The 18,391-nt window shown below is 53.3% G+C and overlaps 2 protein-coding genes across 2 annotated transcripts; one reads left to right on the forward strand and one right to left on the reverse strand.

The window, feature by feature from the left end:
* Positions 1–1,981: 1,981 nt before the first annotated feature.
* PG998_013889 (uncharacterized protein) lies at positions 1,982–3,941 on the forward strand (the record flags this gene model as incomplete). Its single annotated transcript, XM_066880705.1, has 4 exons — positions 1,982–2,217; positions 2,281–3,374; positions 3,482–3,644; positions 3,668–3,941. 4 exons carry the CDS (start codon positions 1,982–1,984, stop codon positions 3,939–3,941), a joined length of 1,767 nt encoding a protein of 588 aa, XP_066724844.1.
* A 1,762-nt stretch (positions 3,942–5,703) lies between these two features.
* On the reverse strand, positions 5,704–8,801 carry PG998_013890 (fungal transcriptional regulatory-like protein; the record flags this gene model as incomplete). Its single annotated transcript, XM_066880706.1, has 5 exons — positions 5,704–7,574; positions 7,631–7,809; positions 7,871–8,347; positions 8,372–8,612; positions 8,690–8,801. The coding sequence occupies 5 exons, from the start codon at positions 8,799–8,801 to the stop codon at positions 5,704–5,706; spliced, it is 2,880 nt and encodes a 959-aa protein (XP_066724845.1).
* Between the last annotated feature and the right edge of the window lie 9,590 nt (positions 8,802–18,391).

An 18,391-nucleotide genomic window follows, 5' to 3' on the forward strand; every position in this document is an offset into this window, starting at 1 on the left:
CGATATCTGCATAGACGGGCGGGAGATTGTGAGGTGGTATGGCAGATGCCGGTTGAGGCAGGCGACGACGCACGTTACGGCACGGTAAAAGCGCAGCGTCGTATCGTGGAAGCGAATTCGCTATTCCTTCGGCCAGCTATTGCATGGCATTATCTCGGTTAGCGACATATCTTTCGACGATGGTGATGGTGATATGGACCCAAATCGCCGGGTGTTGACGTTGACAAGCAACAGCTAAACATGAGCAGCGCACGAGCGGTGCATGAGCACATTGATTAGTGGGCTGGCTAGGAAAAAAAGGGAAGGCCCGACCTGCAAGACCGTGTTTTCGTCATGCTCCGTTTGAACTGCTACCTCCGTCCACCTATCATGTGTTGTTCGACGTGACGGGATTCTGCTTTGCCCTCCCTCTCCGGGCCCTTTTCCCCCTTCGATTTGCAGTCGCAGGGCGTTTGTTACACGACGGCCAGCAAGAAACCCCCCCACTGTTGTTGGTCTAGACTCCGAGTGCTGGGCTTCGAATTCCAAACTCGGACAGTGACCCTGGTTCCATCGACACGGCTCGGGTGGACTTGGAATATCGAGCTCCACGCTCTCCAGGTAAGTCGAGTAGGAGTCGCTTCGAGAGGTCGCAAGACTTGGCTGCATTGCGTCGAGCAGAGCCGAGAAAGCCACGCGCCGTCAATCTATTCTTCCCGTCACTTGACATGTTTCCCTCTCTTCTGTCTCTCTGTGTTTCTTGGGTCTCTCCCCGCAATCATGTCACTGTCCAAGTCTGGAGATTAGCCAGGTTTTATCCAGATTGATGTCTGTCTGCCTCTGTCCACTCCCACGTTGCTGCCACGACGGATCAACGTTTGATGCGAACCACGCACCCTACCTGAGTCACAGTGCTTCTTTGTCAACCATGACAAAGTAACTCCGACATTGACTACTCCGGGGAATCCCTGGCCCAGCATGCACAGGCAATCTATCCTGAATGGGAACCTGTGTACATGCATGTCCCGTCGCCCCACCCGGCTACCCAGCCTATTCCAGCAGTGTCGTATGGGGAACGGGAGTTGCTATCTGCCACCCTCGTCACCCTTGTCCTGCTCAGCCTTGACTTGACCACCACCATGTGCCGGCCAAGATCAGCACACGATCGCAGACAAGCCATGGTTCCCTCCGAGGAACCGTCGTGGCAGATACCACGTCTGTCGATGATACTGCCAGACAAGCCAATGAATGGCGAAAGCACTCAGGTCCTGCCCAGCATACCGGCCCCGTGTTCGGGCCTCGATGGAACTGGGCAGGGGGTTTGCGCTTTGTGACTTGATATGCCGACCTATTCGACGGAACTTCATATAGATCCGCCAAGGAAACGCCACCAGTAATTTGAAGTACATCTCGGGAGTGAGCTTCTCGCAGACCTGTCGCCGATGGCTTGCAGAGTTGACGAGACTCGTGGCACTTTTATGTATAAGCCAACGCCTCCCGGTTTCACGCCTTCGATCTCGGAAATCGCAGCCAAAGAGAGCGGACAGTGGACTTACACCAACGTCATCTGGTTGTCTCGTCACTTTAAACACATACTCAACCGGGGCCTTGAAGCACGCCAGGTGGAGTGAGTGAGCGAGTGCCCAAGTGAGCGAGTGCCCAAGTGAGCGAGTGAGCGAGTGAGTGAAGTGAGTGAAGCCAGTGGTGGACCGCGCCTCCCACGTACGACGGCTACAGCCCATCCTCCAGAACAAAGATCCCACACTGCCTCTTCCGACTTGCCCAACACCAGTCAAGCGATAACGAGGCATCAGTCACGGTGAAACTCGACTAGCGCTCAAGACATCCCAAGGAAGGAGTTCGGAGTTATTCCGACCTCGACATATCAGACGAGAAACTAAACCCGACATAAAGTCTCCTGCACCTTCCACTTTTAGGAGCAGATACCAAACCAAGCCCGCACCTTATCTGTCTATTCGAAGAGTCATTCCACATCAGCATCATGAAGTTCGACCCGGGCAATCACTACCCGGACGCCGGCTTGACGGCTCGGTACAGCAGCGACAAAGCACTGATGTTTGCTGAGAGACAGCATGATAATGAACAGACCACGATATATTATGCTGCAGCACTCTCTGGCGTCGTCGCTGTCTTCATCATCAGCCACTGGACGCGATGGCTCGTCACCAGGCATCGTGTTTCATCGTCCTTTCTCTCGCCCTTTGTTGCTTTGTCGAGGTAATAATCCCCTCTCCGCAACCTCGCCCTTGACTTGCTCATGAATCCTGACGAGACCACCAGGTTATCCCGACGTCTTCTTCTTCGAAAGATACCCGGGTTCTCGTCGGTTGGCCATGCGATCCTATTGACCGTCTTTTTGCCATCAACCTTGTCCTCTCCTTCACTGGGTTTGATTGGAGCATGCCCACCAACTTTGCGGCCAGATTCGGCTGGTAAGCCTCACCCTTCCCGCAAGTATGCTCCTCAAGCCTTGCTAATTATCAACTCGTTTCACAGGTTGGCATCTGCAAATTTCGCCCTAGTCGTTTTCCTTGCCCTCAAAAATACACCACTGGCCATTCTGACATCATATTCATACGAGAGACTGAACCCGCTCCATCAGGTAGCTGGGTATTGCACCGCGGTCTACATGATACTTCATGCCGCTATATTCAGTGGATATTTCATACAAAAGTCCCGATGGGAGGTCCTACATGAAGAACTCGTCACGGCCGGTATAGTCCTGGGGTTTGTTATGCTCACTGCAGCCGTGGAGGCGTTCATCTTACGCCGCTTCAACTACGAGCTCTTCTATGTCGTCCACGTGGTTCTCTTCACTGTTATGCTCGTCACCCTGGGACTCCACCGTCCCGAGGTTAACAAAGAGAAGATCGCCATCATCGCCTGTATCGCCGCGGGTTTATGGGGTGCTGACCGACTCATCCGCATGTCCCGACTCGTGTACAACAGCGTGAACAACGAGGCGACGATCCATCCGCTTCCCCAGGGAGGCACACAGATCTTACTCAAGAAGCCACTCCATCGTGCCATGCCCGGAGCTCACTGCTTCGTCTGGCTGCCCCGCGTCCGCTTGTTTGAAACCCACCCTTTCACCATCGTGGCGACCTCGCCCACCGAGTTGATCGTGAACTCGTACAATGGCTTCACCAAAAGCCTGCATAAGTACGCCGCCAAAAACCCAGGCGCCGCCCTGAAGGTGTCCCTCGAGGGGCCCTATGGCACCTTCCCTGACCCCATTCTTTTTGACAAGGTCATCTGTGTTGCTGGCGGTTCGGGAGCCACCTTCACTTTCGGCATGGCTTCCAATATGCTCCAAAAGATGACGGAACACACCAAATCTTCTATTGAGTTCATCTGGGCTGTCAAGAGCAGAGGTATGTTGGATTTCAGTCACTTTGGCCACCCTTCGACGCACAATAGACTACATAACAATGAGGCTGAGAAGAGGTCCTTGCTAACCATGATACCGAACAAACTGCAGATAACCTATCATGGTTTGCAGAGCACCTTAACGCTATCCGCAGTCACGCTCATGCTCCACGAGTGGCTCTTAAGATCCACGCCACTAGGGAGGTGTCGAGTAGTACCGACACCTCGGCCGTGGCCGTGGACGATTCTTCCCTCCGCAAGACGGAGACGGTGATGTCGGACGGCTCGGGCGACCCAGAGAAGGGGGAGCGGAGGAGCTCAGCAAGGTCCGCACGGCGGTCCACCGCACGGGCACGAACGTCTCAGTCCACGACGTGCCCGTCGAGCAGGGCCGCCCGGACATCGCCGCCCTCATCCGCAGCGCCATCGCCACGGTGGGCCGCGACCAGCGCGTCCTCGTGGCCGCGTGCGGGCCGGACAAGCTAATGAAGGTGGTACGCAACACCACAGCCGAGTGTATCGCTGTTGACGGGCCCGCTGTAGAGCTGCACTGCGAACAATTCGGATGGTGATACCGCATCTGTAGACACTCGACAGCTCAAGTTTGTCCTGCATTTGTTTTCTACATATTGGTTGCGAGTTTTGCTTGGGGATAGAATCTGGAAGGGGCGGCAGTATTCTGTCTTAGGGGGCTTTAGGAGGACGGCCAGCTGCCATTCTCTATCCTTACTACGGTCATAGCCATCACTTCCGGTGATTCGATTGGCCGCATCACACTTGTGCAACAGATGTCTATTGTCTGTCATGCATAATTGAATTGAGTTCACCTTCAACTTTGACCGCTGCACAGCTAAGCCTGTGGTCGCTGTGGAGAGCCAAGAGCGTCGCCAGTGCTGCAGGTCATCGATTATGATATGCCACTTGGCTTGGCTTGACAAGCCGCATTGTGACACGGGCTGTTTGAAACACGACCCGATATGGCGGAAGTGACAGGCAGTATGTGGCTGTTATTTGTCGTCACAACCAGGCTCGATCCGCAACCGTATGAAGCGTACAAGCATAGAGAAACGCCACGATCAAAACAACAGGAAGCAGCCAAGACGCACTGCGGCTTGTGCTGAATCTGTCTCTCCCCCTTTTTAGATTGCATGCAGGAGCTGAAGAAAGCCACGGTAATACAAAGATAGACGCATCCCCCCTGTGGCTTCCGTGCGGCCTCCCTACCCGTCTATCGACCCATCATCGATCCGCCCCTCCCTCACATGCGCACACAATAACGAGCACAAGACAGAAGCAAGACATCGATGAACAAGGTGACAAGGGGGAGGGGGGCATCTTCCGGTTTACGCTCAGACGTATGTATATACATATGTGTGCAGCCGTGGCTCTCGTTTCCCGTAGCTGACCAACCCCTGGCGTATTTGGTTACACTCGTATATTTATATACATATACATACCATACCATGTCCATGTACGACCATCCCCACCCCCGGATTCTCCCCCATTCTTCGCTTGAGCCCGTGACCGAATCATACAGATCAAAATAATTAACCGAGTCATGTTCCAGGTCGTCGGGCCGCCCTGCCGATTCCTTTCCAGGGGGGCCCCATCGGGAGAGGGGGAGTAGTTGGAGTAAGTACATATACGACCCTTTTCGGCTTGGAGAATCATGTCCAGGTTACATGACCCCTGTTCACTCCAACCTACCCCTCGTTACTAGTTATGACCCTGTCTAGTGGAATCTGGGGAGAGAAGTACGACGTTGGAAGTCCCTTTTTCTCAGCGTCATTCGGCTGCCATGCAAACTCTCACGATGGTCGAGAGCTGTTCAGATCTTCAAATGCGGCCAGATAATATTGATGCTGATATACACGTGGTTTTGCTACTCGTCGGGTCCCTCCCAACAGATCGGTTCGCCTGGCCAAACAATATCGCACAACCACTGAGGTGTGGCTTCTCACGCTCACCGCCTCGAAGTCTGAATAAAAACAGCGCTTGTAACCCACAGTAGCCGTACCATACGCTCGCAACCCCTTATATCCCGTATCCGTACTCGTGGCAAGTTGCCCCCATGCCAAATATGAACACCCAATGTTTTCCCCCTGTTTCCCTATGTCGTTGCTTAAAAAAAGTGTGTTTCTAAAAATAAAAAGACATGTCATATCTCCAGGCTTGGAGATCGACATGTCGAAGAAGAGTATGTTATGTAATCTATTGCCGTGGCCCTCGGGCCAGGCACGAAGCTTGAAGCTATGTGAGATTTTCGATAAAGCAGCAGCGGGATTTGGCGAAGCAGCCAGCAATGAATCTGGCTTGGCAAGGCCGTGTGTTTCTCTAGCCTTGCGTGCCTGATAGAAAGATGTCCAAGTCGTTCCCTTGGCCCTGTGCATGTTCGCTTTCGGCCAGCTGCTCCAGGAGGCTCAGGAACGGATCCTTCTCTTCACCCGGTCCGGTACCCACGCTGCCGTCATTGTGGCTCCTAGCCCCGGGGCTGGGCGCCACGTGTTGCGCCGCTCCCTTGCGCTCGTCCTCGGCCCCATGCCACGCCGCCGGAGACGAGAACGCGTTCGTCGGGACGGTGCCGAACATGGGATCGTACCCGCTCACGTGCACGTTGCCGTCGGTGTTCGGAGCGTGGGAAGTCTGGCCTCCGGATGAGACGCCGGCAAAGTTGTACTGATTGGAAAAGGGCGAGTTCGCATATCCGGGAGCCTGTTGGGGATGTGCGCCAGGCGACATAGGGAAACCAGCTGCCGCTGCCGCTGCCGCCGCGGCCTTGGCTGACGCATCTTCTATCGAATTGTGGTGTGTGGGTGGCAGGGCATGTCCTGTCACGGACTCGATACGACCGGAAAGGGAGACTGGGCTTTGGAGAGCACTGGGCGAAGGATGGGGCGGGACGTGTAATGTCTGACGTCGGCCTCGACCCCCTGGTGTAGGAAGACCCGATGTGCGGAGCGGCGCCTCACTCGTGGAATGCAATATCGGTCCGAGATTCCTCAATTCCGGTCGTTTGCGGACCGAACCGCCGGTGCTTTTCCTCTTCAAATTTGGCCGCTCGATCCCAGGCTCGACAAGGGGGGCATGATGTCGGGGCGCATAGAGGTCGTGACCCGTGTAGGTGTCGGTCGCGAAATCCACCACTACATCCGATAAGCTCAAGTTCGCCGTGTCGAATGTGAAGGTCTGCCCTCCCGGTCCGCCAATGTTCGAGTACCGGTCAAAGAAGTCTCCCAGCTGGAACACTGGCGAGTAACGCATGGGGTTGTTGGCCAGGCTTTTGACCAACTCGGCGTGAGCGTTGTATATTCCCTGCAGTGTCTCGCGCTGGTGCTGTACACTCGCCCATGCATACCGCAGCTCGCTCAGTTGCTGCATTTCCCGTGATAGGAAATCCGTCGAGGACATAAAAGCACCCATCTCGTTCATCCCAACCTTGTTGTAATGCGCGCCGTGAACATGTACTGTGCCCGCTGTGCATATGCAGTAACCCACAAATGAAGGCCATTCGATCGTGGCAGTCTGCTTGCCCAATTCAACCAATTCCGCTATGGCGTTCGCGTGGAGGAAGCACATGTTGGTTGCTTCGATCTGCCACGAATGATGTTGTCCTGTCCCGGCCAGCTCGGCCAAGTCGATCGGTATGAAAGGTCGGTAGATGAGGCAGTGAATCAGGTGATAGACCAGTTTGCTGAGAACTAGGACGGTGGAGTCGGGCTGGCCAAAGAGGCTATCGACACTGCAGAATACGTCTTCTGTACCGGATGCCCAGATGTCCAGGTCATGGCGGATCTTGGATAGGTTTGATAACGAATGCCACGGAAAATGGGAATCCCCCTTAACTCCGCCGGCTGCCAGATATTGATTTGTGATACCAAGAATGCGGGTTATATCGATCAACATCCCACTGCTACCCTGGCATTTCTTCCCACTACCTTGCAAGTATTGATGGTTGGATCCTCGCTGGAAAAATTCGCCTTCGATCGGTAACCCATTGGGGCTCAGTGACCAGTAGGGCAGCCTGAGAAGGATAGACTCGTCTCCAATCATGCACGGCCTCTTCGAACCGCAGGCCATGAATCTATCGAGCAGGTAACAGGTCCAGAAAAGGCGGCGCCTCGTCTCTCTTTCCACCGGTGTGATTCGAGCTGCCAAGTCTACTTCGCGATGTAACTCGAGCGCCATGGCCATTCCTACGGCATTTGCTATAAATCGCGTCAGCTTCCAACATAGAACTTGATGGCTCTCAATGGATAAGTACTCATTAACATATAGGCCTTTTTGCCCTTGCCAGCAGCCGTAAAGGCGATAACCAGCAAGAGCAAGGCTTGCAGCGCGTCGACCGAAGGCTCATCAGTGCCGATCTCTGTCCTTGCGCGCACGGCGTATTCCTCCCCCAGTCTCACGGCCGACTGATAGCCACTTGGATGGGGAGTATAACTACATGGTCATCAGTACAGAATACTAGAAGGGCTGTTATATCTTGTGTATCGTTGCTAACCGTGCTGCGACTGCGTAGATCGCATGGATCAGGTATATGGGTAACTGATTCAGCTGCAGCCGTTGCCGAACACTAGACTCGTCAAGTATATAGAACGGTTTGGCGTGAAAACAGGCGAAGTATGTATCGAGCAGGGCATTGGTTTGCACTCCGGGTGAAGATTCGCTCTCGGCCGGTGGTGAATATACGGCCGAGTCTCCGGCTGTCTCTTTAGCTTGAGAGGTCTCGGCTTCCTGACGTTTCGGACTCAGGTCTGCTGCCGATGCTGACACCGATGCTGCCGACTCCGTTGACTCGGCGTTAGAAATCGTCTCAGTTGCCGCCAGTGCCGGCGCTTCTTCGGTCGTGGGTGAAGAATCCGAGTTCTTTTGGTCCTTAAGTTTCTGTTCCAATCCATCTACTCTTTTCAAGAGGGCCTCTAACACGTCGGTCTTTGGTCCTCGCTTTTTAGGGACAGCATCTGTAAGTTCAAGTACGCTGTATCAGCCTGCGACCTCCTACAAAGTGGCTTCAGAAGGTCTCCACGGGTTCGGCTCAATCTCACGCACCATATATGCACGGGCATTGAAAGACCTGGCAAGCTTCACAGGCAGGCCGTAACCTGTTACATTTGATCTATGGGAGACGTTGCAGTTAGCAGATGGAAGGCCGGCGGTGCAATGGGGCAGCAACCCATTGGTGATGAGTGTAAGTAGAGTACGGGTACGAACCTTCCGTTTTCGACAAGATTTGCAGTTCATTACTGCTCGCCGGGGATAGAGGTTAGCAAATAGACGTCCAAAAACCTCCAGGCGCTTGTGACCTCGAGGGGCTGAATACCTTCTCGTGGCTCGTTGCTCATGCGGCGTGTGGGAAGCCTTTCGATGCCCACCTGAGGCCGTGACATGGCCACTGGATGGACACCAGGAAGAGGTGCTACGCTCATGCTCATCTGGTCGGCGTTCGGATCATTCATCCCCCAAGGGAAAACAAGTGCAATATCCTCAACGAATTGGTCTCCGGCGACTCGGTAAGCGCTCGAGAGTCGTATTGTTGGATGGCTAAGTTGGACTGGAGGTGCCAGTCTCTTCAGCAGCAGATCAAGTATAGGTATACAGTCCACAGGCTGTGCATCGTTGATCCGGCGGCGTATGTATAATAGCACGGTCCGAGCCGGCCCACAAACTCAAGGTGGTATAAGCGTCAAGTTGACACAGGAGGTGGCGGCGTATAAAACAAGATTTGCGGTATCGAGGAAAAAGGGAATCACACTCGCACGAAGGATCCCCTTGGAAGATGTAGACCCAGATGAGACGATGAACGATGTTGGCCCAGGCGGTCTCTATTTGTGGTACTCCCAAGGTTCAAGGTAGTGGGTGCCGAAATGACTGGAACCGCACTTTGTGGAGGTGGCTAGTGAGGGCGAGGATCACTAGGATCGAGACAGCAGTCCCGCTGCTCTCCTCCTATAACATGACTGTACCATTCGGCTTATGATTACCGGGGTAGGGAGCCTTCTTGTCTCGCGGGAGCAGGGGATGGGGTACATAAGCATTGATGATGGAGAACAGTCCAGATGGTCGCGGCCCTCAGACACACACTGCTGGACGGTATCGGTCGACCCGCCGAAGGTACCAAGCGTCCAGGGAGCGCAAGCCTGCACCGTACCAGTAGACATAAACGCACCTGGCACCGAGGCAAGTGTGCCCTGGCTCTAGCCATGCAGGACCACTGCCTGACCGGGGCCAACGCGAAAGGGGGCCGAATGCCGTTGAGACTCGTCGAAAAAGCTCTGGAGACGTCAACCAGGGTGGCATCCCTCCAACAGCTGCGAGATGCTTGCTTGCTTGGGGGTTGCGTGCAAGGGTTGTCAAGGTTATCATTAGCGCCCACCCTAAACAGGAATCTCCCCATATATACAGTACATGCTGCATCGGCCATGATCCTTGCATCGGTGTACGTACTCTTAGATTGTCTGTGTATCGACCCCTCGTCTCTCTTGAATGAAGGACACCCCAACGGGGGGTTCGTCGACGATCATGGTTCCTCGACAAGAACTTCCCAGCTTCCGTTCCTTTGGGCGATCGAGAATGGTGTGTGTGTATTTGTTTTGCGATCAGGCAAAACCCGAGGCATTGGGAAGAACGAGATTGCCCTAGGTGCACGTACCTTCCCTTCCATTCCACCTCTCCTTTCCAGAAGGGGATAACGGACCAAGATCGAATCGCTTTCAAGATATCCGATGTCGTAGCATATGATGCAGCTTGTTGGCAGTGCTCAAGTATAGCCGTCGGCCTTACTTCCAAGCATGATGCGATCATGCTGGGCTCGAAGTGACCTGTCCCTTCCTTGGGGCCGGCTCCCTCGTTCTCGCTGCATTGGCGACAATTCGCAAACACCAGAAGACAAACCAGGTAAAATTGGACCGTCGCATATCAGACCGGCCAGACCTGAGACTGAAGAAAAAAACAAACCGCCTCACAACTAAAATGAGTCCCCTTCAACACCCACTGGGAGACGCTTGATTCTCAGCTGTGGACTGTTGGTACCCGCTTGACGATGAACCCTGTCTGACCGACTCGAAAGCAATCAAAACGGTGCCGGGGGCGTATCAGAAGGCAAGCGCTGCTGTGACGCAAGACGAAGCCCGCCGTGCAAGATCCCTTCGACCAGCCTCGATTCCAAGCCAGCAGCGAGCGGACCACCGATGGGTATAGGCGTAGTATAGCCTGTTTGAAGAAGTGGCAGCTATGTCAGTCTTCGTATGTATCGTTGTTGCGTAATGCATCAAATTATTGATCAAGTCGAATTCAGGGTCCAGGTTGCTTGGGGTAGTAGCAGCGTGCACACCCTCTTGTTTGGCGATGGCGAGTTGCCATTCGTGCGGCTGTAGATGCTACTGGAGTCTCCAAAGACCAGTCTGGAATAGGGATAGGTTCTAGCTGGTATAGGGGGAACCAAGCGACGAGGTAGCGTGTTAGTTAGTTTACTGCGCTGCGCAGCGGTAAATGCCCTGCTGACTGGCCTGGGATTTGCAATGACGGATAGACTAGCCTTGGTCGCATAACACGTTCTGTTCATATCCGGTATGTAGGTAGGTATCCAAACTTCTACATCAGCCTCCATTGTGTGTGTGAAGATTCGACTATGTTGCCCTTAGTGTGCACGGCATCAGTGCGTGCGTGTGTGTGCTGCCGCCTGCATACACGTGCATAGCCACATGATGTTGAAGCTGTCTGCCTGCCTGCCTGCCTGCCTATTCTCTGCATTGCCGCAAAAGGACCCCATTGTGTAACACCGGATCGAGCATCGTGTGTACTTGCACCTACCTGAGGATGATTGTACGACTTCAATCCATGTCAATCTGATGATGGAAAGTTCAGCAGCCAGTCGGTTGGGCGGGCTCAGTATGCTGTCACTGAGTGCAACTATTATTAAAAGTAGGTTCGTGGTATTTCTGGGCTGGTGCTTGGTGTGACGGGGAAGCGCGTTTCGTTGTTGGTTTCGACACAATTCGCTGTCAGGCGGAAACAATGGATACCAGAGTCCCAAACCGAAGAAACCGAGGAAGCCGATGACACGGCGGGTGCCGGTGGGCAGCCAGTATTCAGATCCTATGCAATGTGCAATGTTCAATGTGACGAACCAATCGGCGAGGAAACCTCGTCTTCTCGTGACGAATCTGTCCCTGATCAATGATGGATCGTAGACACGGGCTCTTGATCCACTGGACATGGCATCCTAGACCATGGCGAATTGGTTACCTGAGGTAGGATATGGATATAGGGAGTTGGCAGGTATGTACACACCTTGCGGAGCTGCGCGCGAGTAATGACATCAAGCAAAAGTCGGTATGTATGTACATACTGAGTGCTGGGCAGGACCTTGCAAGCAAGAGAATCTGATATCAAGGTCATCGGCGTTCATGGCATTCCAGAACTCCGAGCGCCATTCGTAAGAATTTCCTCTTTCGATCGATATCCCATCCCGTCAGCCTGCCTGCTCTCCGTTTTCCAAGGCTAAACGCATTTAGCGGCGGGCAGGAAGGTGGACCTGGTTTCATCTTGACCTGAACCTGAACCTGAACCCCCCCGAACCCGAATCTGATGATGGCTCGACTTGCAGCTCCGGCGTCCATTTGTTTTTTTTGTTTTGTTTTTTTGTGACCCCATTAGGCAAGTTGAGGCAAACAATCCTCCCTTCCTGTGTAGGTAAAAGATGCTTACGATAATGCAATGCACATATGGGTCCTGGGCCAACGCCGGCTTTCGTTCTGTCTTCGCATACTTTACCCGTTTCTTTGGTCCAATGCAACGGGTCTGATGTTCGTACTAGCCGTGGCTTTGAATAGATGCTGCAGTGATGCGACGCTGACCTTGAATTCACTCAGCCATGAACCATGGATCGCTCCGTCTTCAACACGGGCGAGACATTCGGAGGATGCGGCCCAATCGCTTCTCACCGAACGGGGAAGAAGACCCGAAAACACGACTGACTGTGACTTTATGTGTATGATCACGATTCTACCGGAGGAGACCTTGTATGCGGGGGCTCCAGCCTTTTTGGTGCGTTCTTTTCCTCCTCCTCCTCTTCTTCCTCTTCAAGTTGACCTTCTGAAAATAGTCTGGAATGTTTAAGACGAGAGTAGCAGGCAGGCCCGATGGTCCCTGTTGTTTTGGAGCTAAAAGTGTGTCTAGCTTGTGCCCACCTTGAATTTAGCGCGCGGGGTTTGCCGGCGAGACTTGACTGCTAAGGGGGTGCTTTTACTGTGATCTCATAAGCCGCGATAGATCATAAAGAATTGACTGCTATGAAGAGCAAGGAGGAAGAGAGGTTAGCTATAGTAAGGCATGTGCGTATAATCGATTGGCCAGTGATATATCGCCCCCATGCATCTATGCCACAGGGACCCAAGCATTCGATCGCTCAACAGCCGGCTGGGAACCTCACCATGGAAGTTGGAGATGATGCTCCCTTTGATTCCCCGCATGCTACCGTGTCTTTTTCTACTTTAACCATGAGATTAATCAGAAATGAAGAGATGGGTACCCGCCTATATGCCAGTCTTATGTGGCTCATAAGAAAGGAGATATTATACGGTAGCCTGATCAACCATCTCAGGGGATTTCTTTTGGTTCTAAAGGGATCATCCCGTGGGAGATGGCGAGCGAGCGTTTTTAGAGATCTGACCATCTACTAGCGAAGGATCCATTGATCACCAGGCGAATTATATTACCTGCATCGGGCTTTCATCAATATCTAGGAACCAGCTTTCTACAGATCTCAGCACCCGCTTGGCCCTATGCGCGACTCCCAGCCAGAGCGTACGAGTTCACGGACAGAGCATGTGATGAGCTGCAATAATGGCCTGCTCCTAATTTCTTTTTCACTCACCCATGCCAGCTATGAGTTTGGAGCCGGGCATCGCTTAAGCAGGCGAGGGATCCCATCTCAGCTCTGCCGACATGTAAAACGTATAGCCAAGGGTTTTATAACCGTAGATACATATGCTGGGGGGTTGGCAGAATTCGCCTGCCTACTGTACAGGCAGCCGAGGGACTCCACGCGCCGGCAGTTGTGCATTGTCGGTGGCCTGATCGACAGCGTGTTTCAATTGGCTACAGTATGTTGGATTTGTCTGATCTCGAAAAGGTGACGTGCTCATATTTCGCTCCGTCCCTATTATGCTTATTCGTGGTTGCGATCAGAGATTGCGTACGATCTAAAGGTTACTTCCAACCTTGCGGCAATGACAGGCCAGAGCGGACTGGAGTTGCGATGAAATCGGAAATGGCATCATAACTCGGGACAGCCTCACACGGCGGCGGGCAGCAAATGCCAACAGCACATCACCCCGCCCATGTGGGTAAAGGCAGCCGCTAAGTCGGGGGGAGGAGGGGTGGTCACAAGAAGTTACAACGGAACATTCGACAGACGGTAGGTAGTCGAACAAGATTGTGGTTGAGATGTCACCGACTCCCAGGGAGAGGGAGCAATTAGCAAAGTTCCTTCCTGAATCAGTGGGATGCAGTAGGGAGATTTCAGGAGTACAGGTAGCCAGGTAGCCAGGTTACTCGCGTGCTGATGACGTGAAATAAGGGCCCCTCTAACATGCCAAAAGGGCCCAGGCCCCCGGTGTAAATCGTGTCAGAGCGTGCTGCGTGCTGCGTGGTGTGGTCCGCCAAGTGCTAAGTTTACCACGGACGGTCCATTCTCGGCTGGGTCCCTTCGGTACCGTTTGAGGTACAGCACAGCCTACAGCGGTATGTAGCCTAAGCTCGGGTGGTTTACCGCTGCATTTGCGCCATTGCTGGGCTTTGGAGGGTTGCCGAATCGTGTAATCTGGCGATGAGGCCAGGGCCTGCGCTTTCTCTCTCTCTCTCTCTCTCTCTCTCTCTCTCTCTCTCTCTCTCTTGCTTGCTCTGCACGCGTACGCACGCATTGAGCATGAACATGCACATGGACACGCACACGGGCTTGTTTGGCGTTGAGTAGCGGAGGAAAGCTTGAATGGGATGAGGGAATGCGCTGTGTTGGCCTCACCCTCAATCCCCTCAGCCCTGGGTGCCGGGTGCATGAAACACCTAATATAGCTGCCATTTGCTATAAGCCCAGCTTTCCGGGACTGAGACAGCTAACAGTAGAGAGCCCAAAGAAAACGTGGAGAATGGGCTATAAGAGCCGTGGTATAGTGGTAGCAGGTAGGGGACGGCGGGGAAGCCGGTTCAGCCGTTGCTGCCAACTGGCTCCAGCGCCCACCGGAACGCGCAGAAGGCCCAGAGTTCTGCCCGGAGAGCCCCCACTGCCTGGAAAGACGGGACGGTTGATACCGCTAGCCTCGAAAAGACCAGACGAACAGGGCGTTTGGGGCTAAGCGGCTAGTAGGTTTTAGGACAACCAGGTGAAAATACAGCACTCTGGCACTACCATGAGCAGGCAAGCCGCCCAGTCGACTTGACATACTCAGAACCTCATACGACCCTGATCCGACCTTGGCAACAACTGGAAAGACACACGACGACGACGACAACGACGACGACAACGACGACGACGACGACGACCGCAGAGACGACAACAACCCCGACAGGGTGGTCCGACGTCCGAGGTTCGGGTAATCTCTACGTAAGCCAGCTCGTCCAAATTTTCACCAGCACGCCAAGTTTCAACTCCCAGAAGTTGGCAGGACTAGCACGCAAGTAGACATAGTCCCGCAGCGCTTGAACGACGCTTCACCGGGTTTCCGCGGCCATGACAAGGACAGCGATTGCTGTGGCCATGACTTACATACATTGCCTACCCTACCCATGGTGGATCAATGCTACCTATCCACGTTGTTGCGAACGATGACATTCCATTGCTGCTACTACAGGGTAGATCCTCGCGATGCGCGCCTGTCAGCCAGTCTAGCTATCCATCGGGGCAGGCATTCTCGTCTGAACTTTGCATTGGGGTTTTCCTCAGCCCTTTGGTTTGACGCCGGGGTCGTTTCGCTCTTTGCATGCGTGTGCATGTCTGTGATGAGAATGCCCCCCGTATATACATAGTAGACGGACAGCTTTGAACCCATTGATCTGCACCAGCATTTGTGACCGAGGAGCACCACATGCAACTTGGGCGCGTAGTCGTTCAAGCCTCGGCACCTGGCGGCGATTCATGACTTCTGGCATGGCCCTTCCCTATCCCACTCTCTCCCTCTCTCTCTCTCTCTTATCTATACGCCCCCGTCTTCCTCAGGGGGATCGAAGATGTCGAAGATGAAGACGTGGCTGTATAATGGGTCAGGTCCTGGCTGCCCCACAGCTATTCGTTTCACTCGCTCGTCGTCCGTTAGGACTTCCTGCACCCGATCCAATGCTGCACGCGCGCCTAGCGACCGCAAGAGCCTTTGCCAGACTGTAAGACTGTAACCGTAACAGTCTTCCTTCTACGGCGCGGTTGGGCACCATCTGTCTGCAAGGCGCAGTGGTGTAGGGGGTGTGCCAAACTACCTACATACCTACCCAACCTGATCAGGGGAGCTTCTAAGACGTATACGATGCGCACCTATTTGTCGAGGGGTTCTAGCTTAAATCGCTTCCCACGCCACACCTCTGGAGAGAAATGACTTCATACAATCTACGCACACCTGCTTGCGGGCTGCGGCGAGACGGGTTATAGGGTCGCTTCGACGTCGTGAATAGGGCGAGTGCTGCTGATCAAACACGCTGCAGGAATATCAGCGACCTACTTACATGAACGACACGCAAAGTATTTTCAAACGCCTAGCTGTACCCCATGTTCTCGGCAAAGAATCCCCTGCTCAATACGAAGTCTCCGCCGAGACTTCGTTTTCTTCGTCTACGCACATCTTAGATATGAGCATAGACGTTGCCCGTCATGCAATGCGAGACTACTATACAAATCCTGGCCAGCGGAGGCTATTGCTCCTCTTTTCTCCACAGACGCACCTATGGGTCTCCTGGATGCATGTATGGATGCATGTGTAGGTCTAGCCAAGTACGTGTAGATTGTACGCATGATGCTCAACACATACATATGCTTGTGTGTACCCGGTCCAACCTCGGACACACGTAACGGATGTGCATGATACGGCCATGTACGTACAGATAAACCGCATACTGAAGTCTCCATGAACCGCCCTGGGTTTTTAGTCTGTCGCCCACACCCGCCCTCTCGCATCAACCTAGCGAGGAGGTTTCCCGAGATGAATAAGGATCGCGCCACCGTTTCTCATCTAACCTTACTTGCATACCAAGGAGGTGCGAGGAGCAGGCGGGAAAGGGTGACAGGCAGGCAGGCGAGCAGCCTCTCCCGGCTGTCATACCAGCATACCCCACAGGGGCGAAGCTCGCTACACATACACGCAACTGCTCCCTTTGGGCTCCTTTGCACGACGTCTTCATGGGCCCATGACTTGAATCAGCCGCATGCTGCTGTCGACCGTTACTGATCGAGGCTCTAGCTAGACCTTTTCGGAATCACGCGTCGCTTCCTACCCTCCTGGGAAGTCTAAATATAGGGAAGTCGGTGCGACCTCCGCATCTAGACCCTAACGTCGCCCTGCCATTCGACTTGCTCTTGGAGACGTGAGTCCCATCTCAGGGATTTCAAAGCAAGCCCCTGTGAACATGCTCAAGCAGTTGGCGACATTCTGCCAATCTCGACCAATAATGGCAGCATCTTGGTGCACAGGCTGCGTATCCTCCGCTCCAGGGACGGACTAGGAAAGCACACAAAGGGTATCGTCCGGCCGAGTGGCGGAGTTGGAGAGCGTACATGGCTCGTTTGTCTAATTTTAGGCCAACTAAGATTGTTCTATGTTTTCGAAAGGCCCGTACGTCACCGAAGAAGCCCCCGAAGCGTTCGGATTTAGTAGATCACGAGCCGGAACTGCACTGGATATTACTAGATAGGATCAGCAGCTGCTAATTCCAATATCCGAAAGTCAAATGTCAAGAGCACAGCACGCGCGTAATAAGAGTCTCAGGGCAAGCAAAAGTTGCCACAACAATCAGTCCGCCACCCCTTGATTTCCCACCTGTTCCCACTTGTTCCCACCTGCGATAAACGACGTCGATACTAGTCTAAAGAATAGGAGCAAGAAGAGAGATATGGAGTCGTCTACCTCCCGATCGACATACTTTGGGCTTCTAAGCTGATATGACAACACGTGGATAGCAGGTACCACCCAGACAACGCTCCAGTACCTGTGTCCCCAGCCCCTATCTCGTACAGGTGCTTTTTATTATACGGAGTTCACGAAAGTCCGTCCATGTAGACTGCGTGACACAGTATCGCACAGAGAGAACGAAGTATCATACACATCGAATACGCGGCCCTGTTCCATACACATAGACACGTCTCTCATTGCAACTTGCTTCTCTGGTCTGGGCCAACGATCACGTTGTTGGCCTCCGGATGAGAGGTCTAGATGCTGATGGTTTCGTTGCCGCATAGGATGGAAACCGGACAGCGTGTTTGAAATAAACGTACCTGATTCGACGCCGCTTGAGATCTGAGCAATACGCGCATCCCTCCAAGAGTGTTAAGTCAGCTTGTACTCAGTTCACGAGTGAAGCCTATTTCATTGTATACACTACACATACTGAAGTGAAGCTAGCTGCATCCTACTCGCCACCCTCTTGCGAATACATAATCGACAAAAAGAAAAAGAAAGTGGTATATCCATACGTTTCCCAATAGTGTCAGCTAACCAAAAGTTCTCATTCGTCTGTGCGGATACATCCAATGGTTATAAACAGAACTCGCGCCTCCCACTCCATAAAAGCGAACACCCCTGACTTATAACGCCGTATACATGCCATACCCGACTGCTTTCTCTCCGAATCCAGGCGACATCAACGCCTGGCCCTCTGTATTAACGTGACACCAAAATGGTCCAAGATATACTAGAGTTGTAAATTCTTCTCTAGTCGCGTGGTACATCATGAGCTGTACGTGCATCGAGTCAGACACAAATAGGAGGGATGATCGCCTTTTGCTTTCGGGTGATCATGGCTAGCACAGGGACGCATATGAGAT

The sequence above is a fragment of the Apiospora kogelbergensis genome (assembly GCF_038363985.1).
Source record: "Apiospora kogelbergensis strain CBS 113332 chromosome Unknown utg000009l_segment0_segment0, whole genome shotgun sequence".
In the NCBI taxonomy this organism is placed as follows: domain Eukaryota; kingdom Fungi; phylum Ascomycota; class Sordariomycetes; order Amphisphaeriales; family Apiosporaceae; genus Apiospora; species Apiospora kogelbergensis.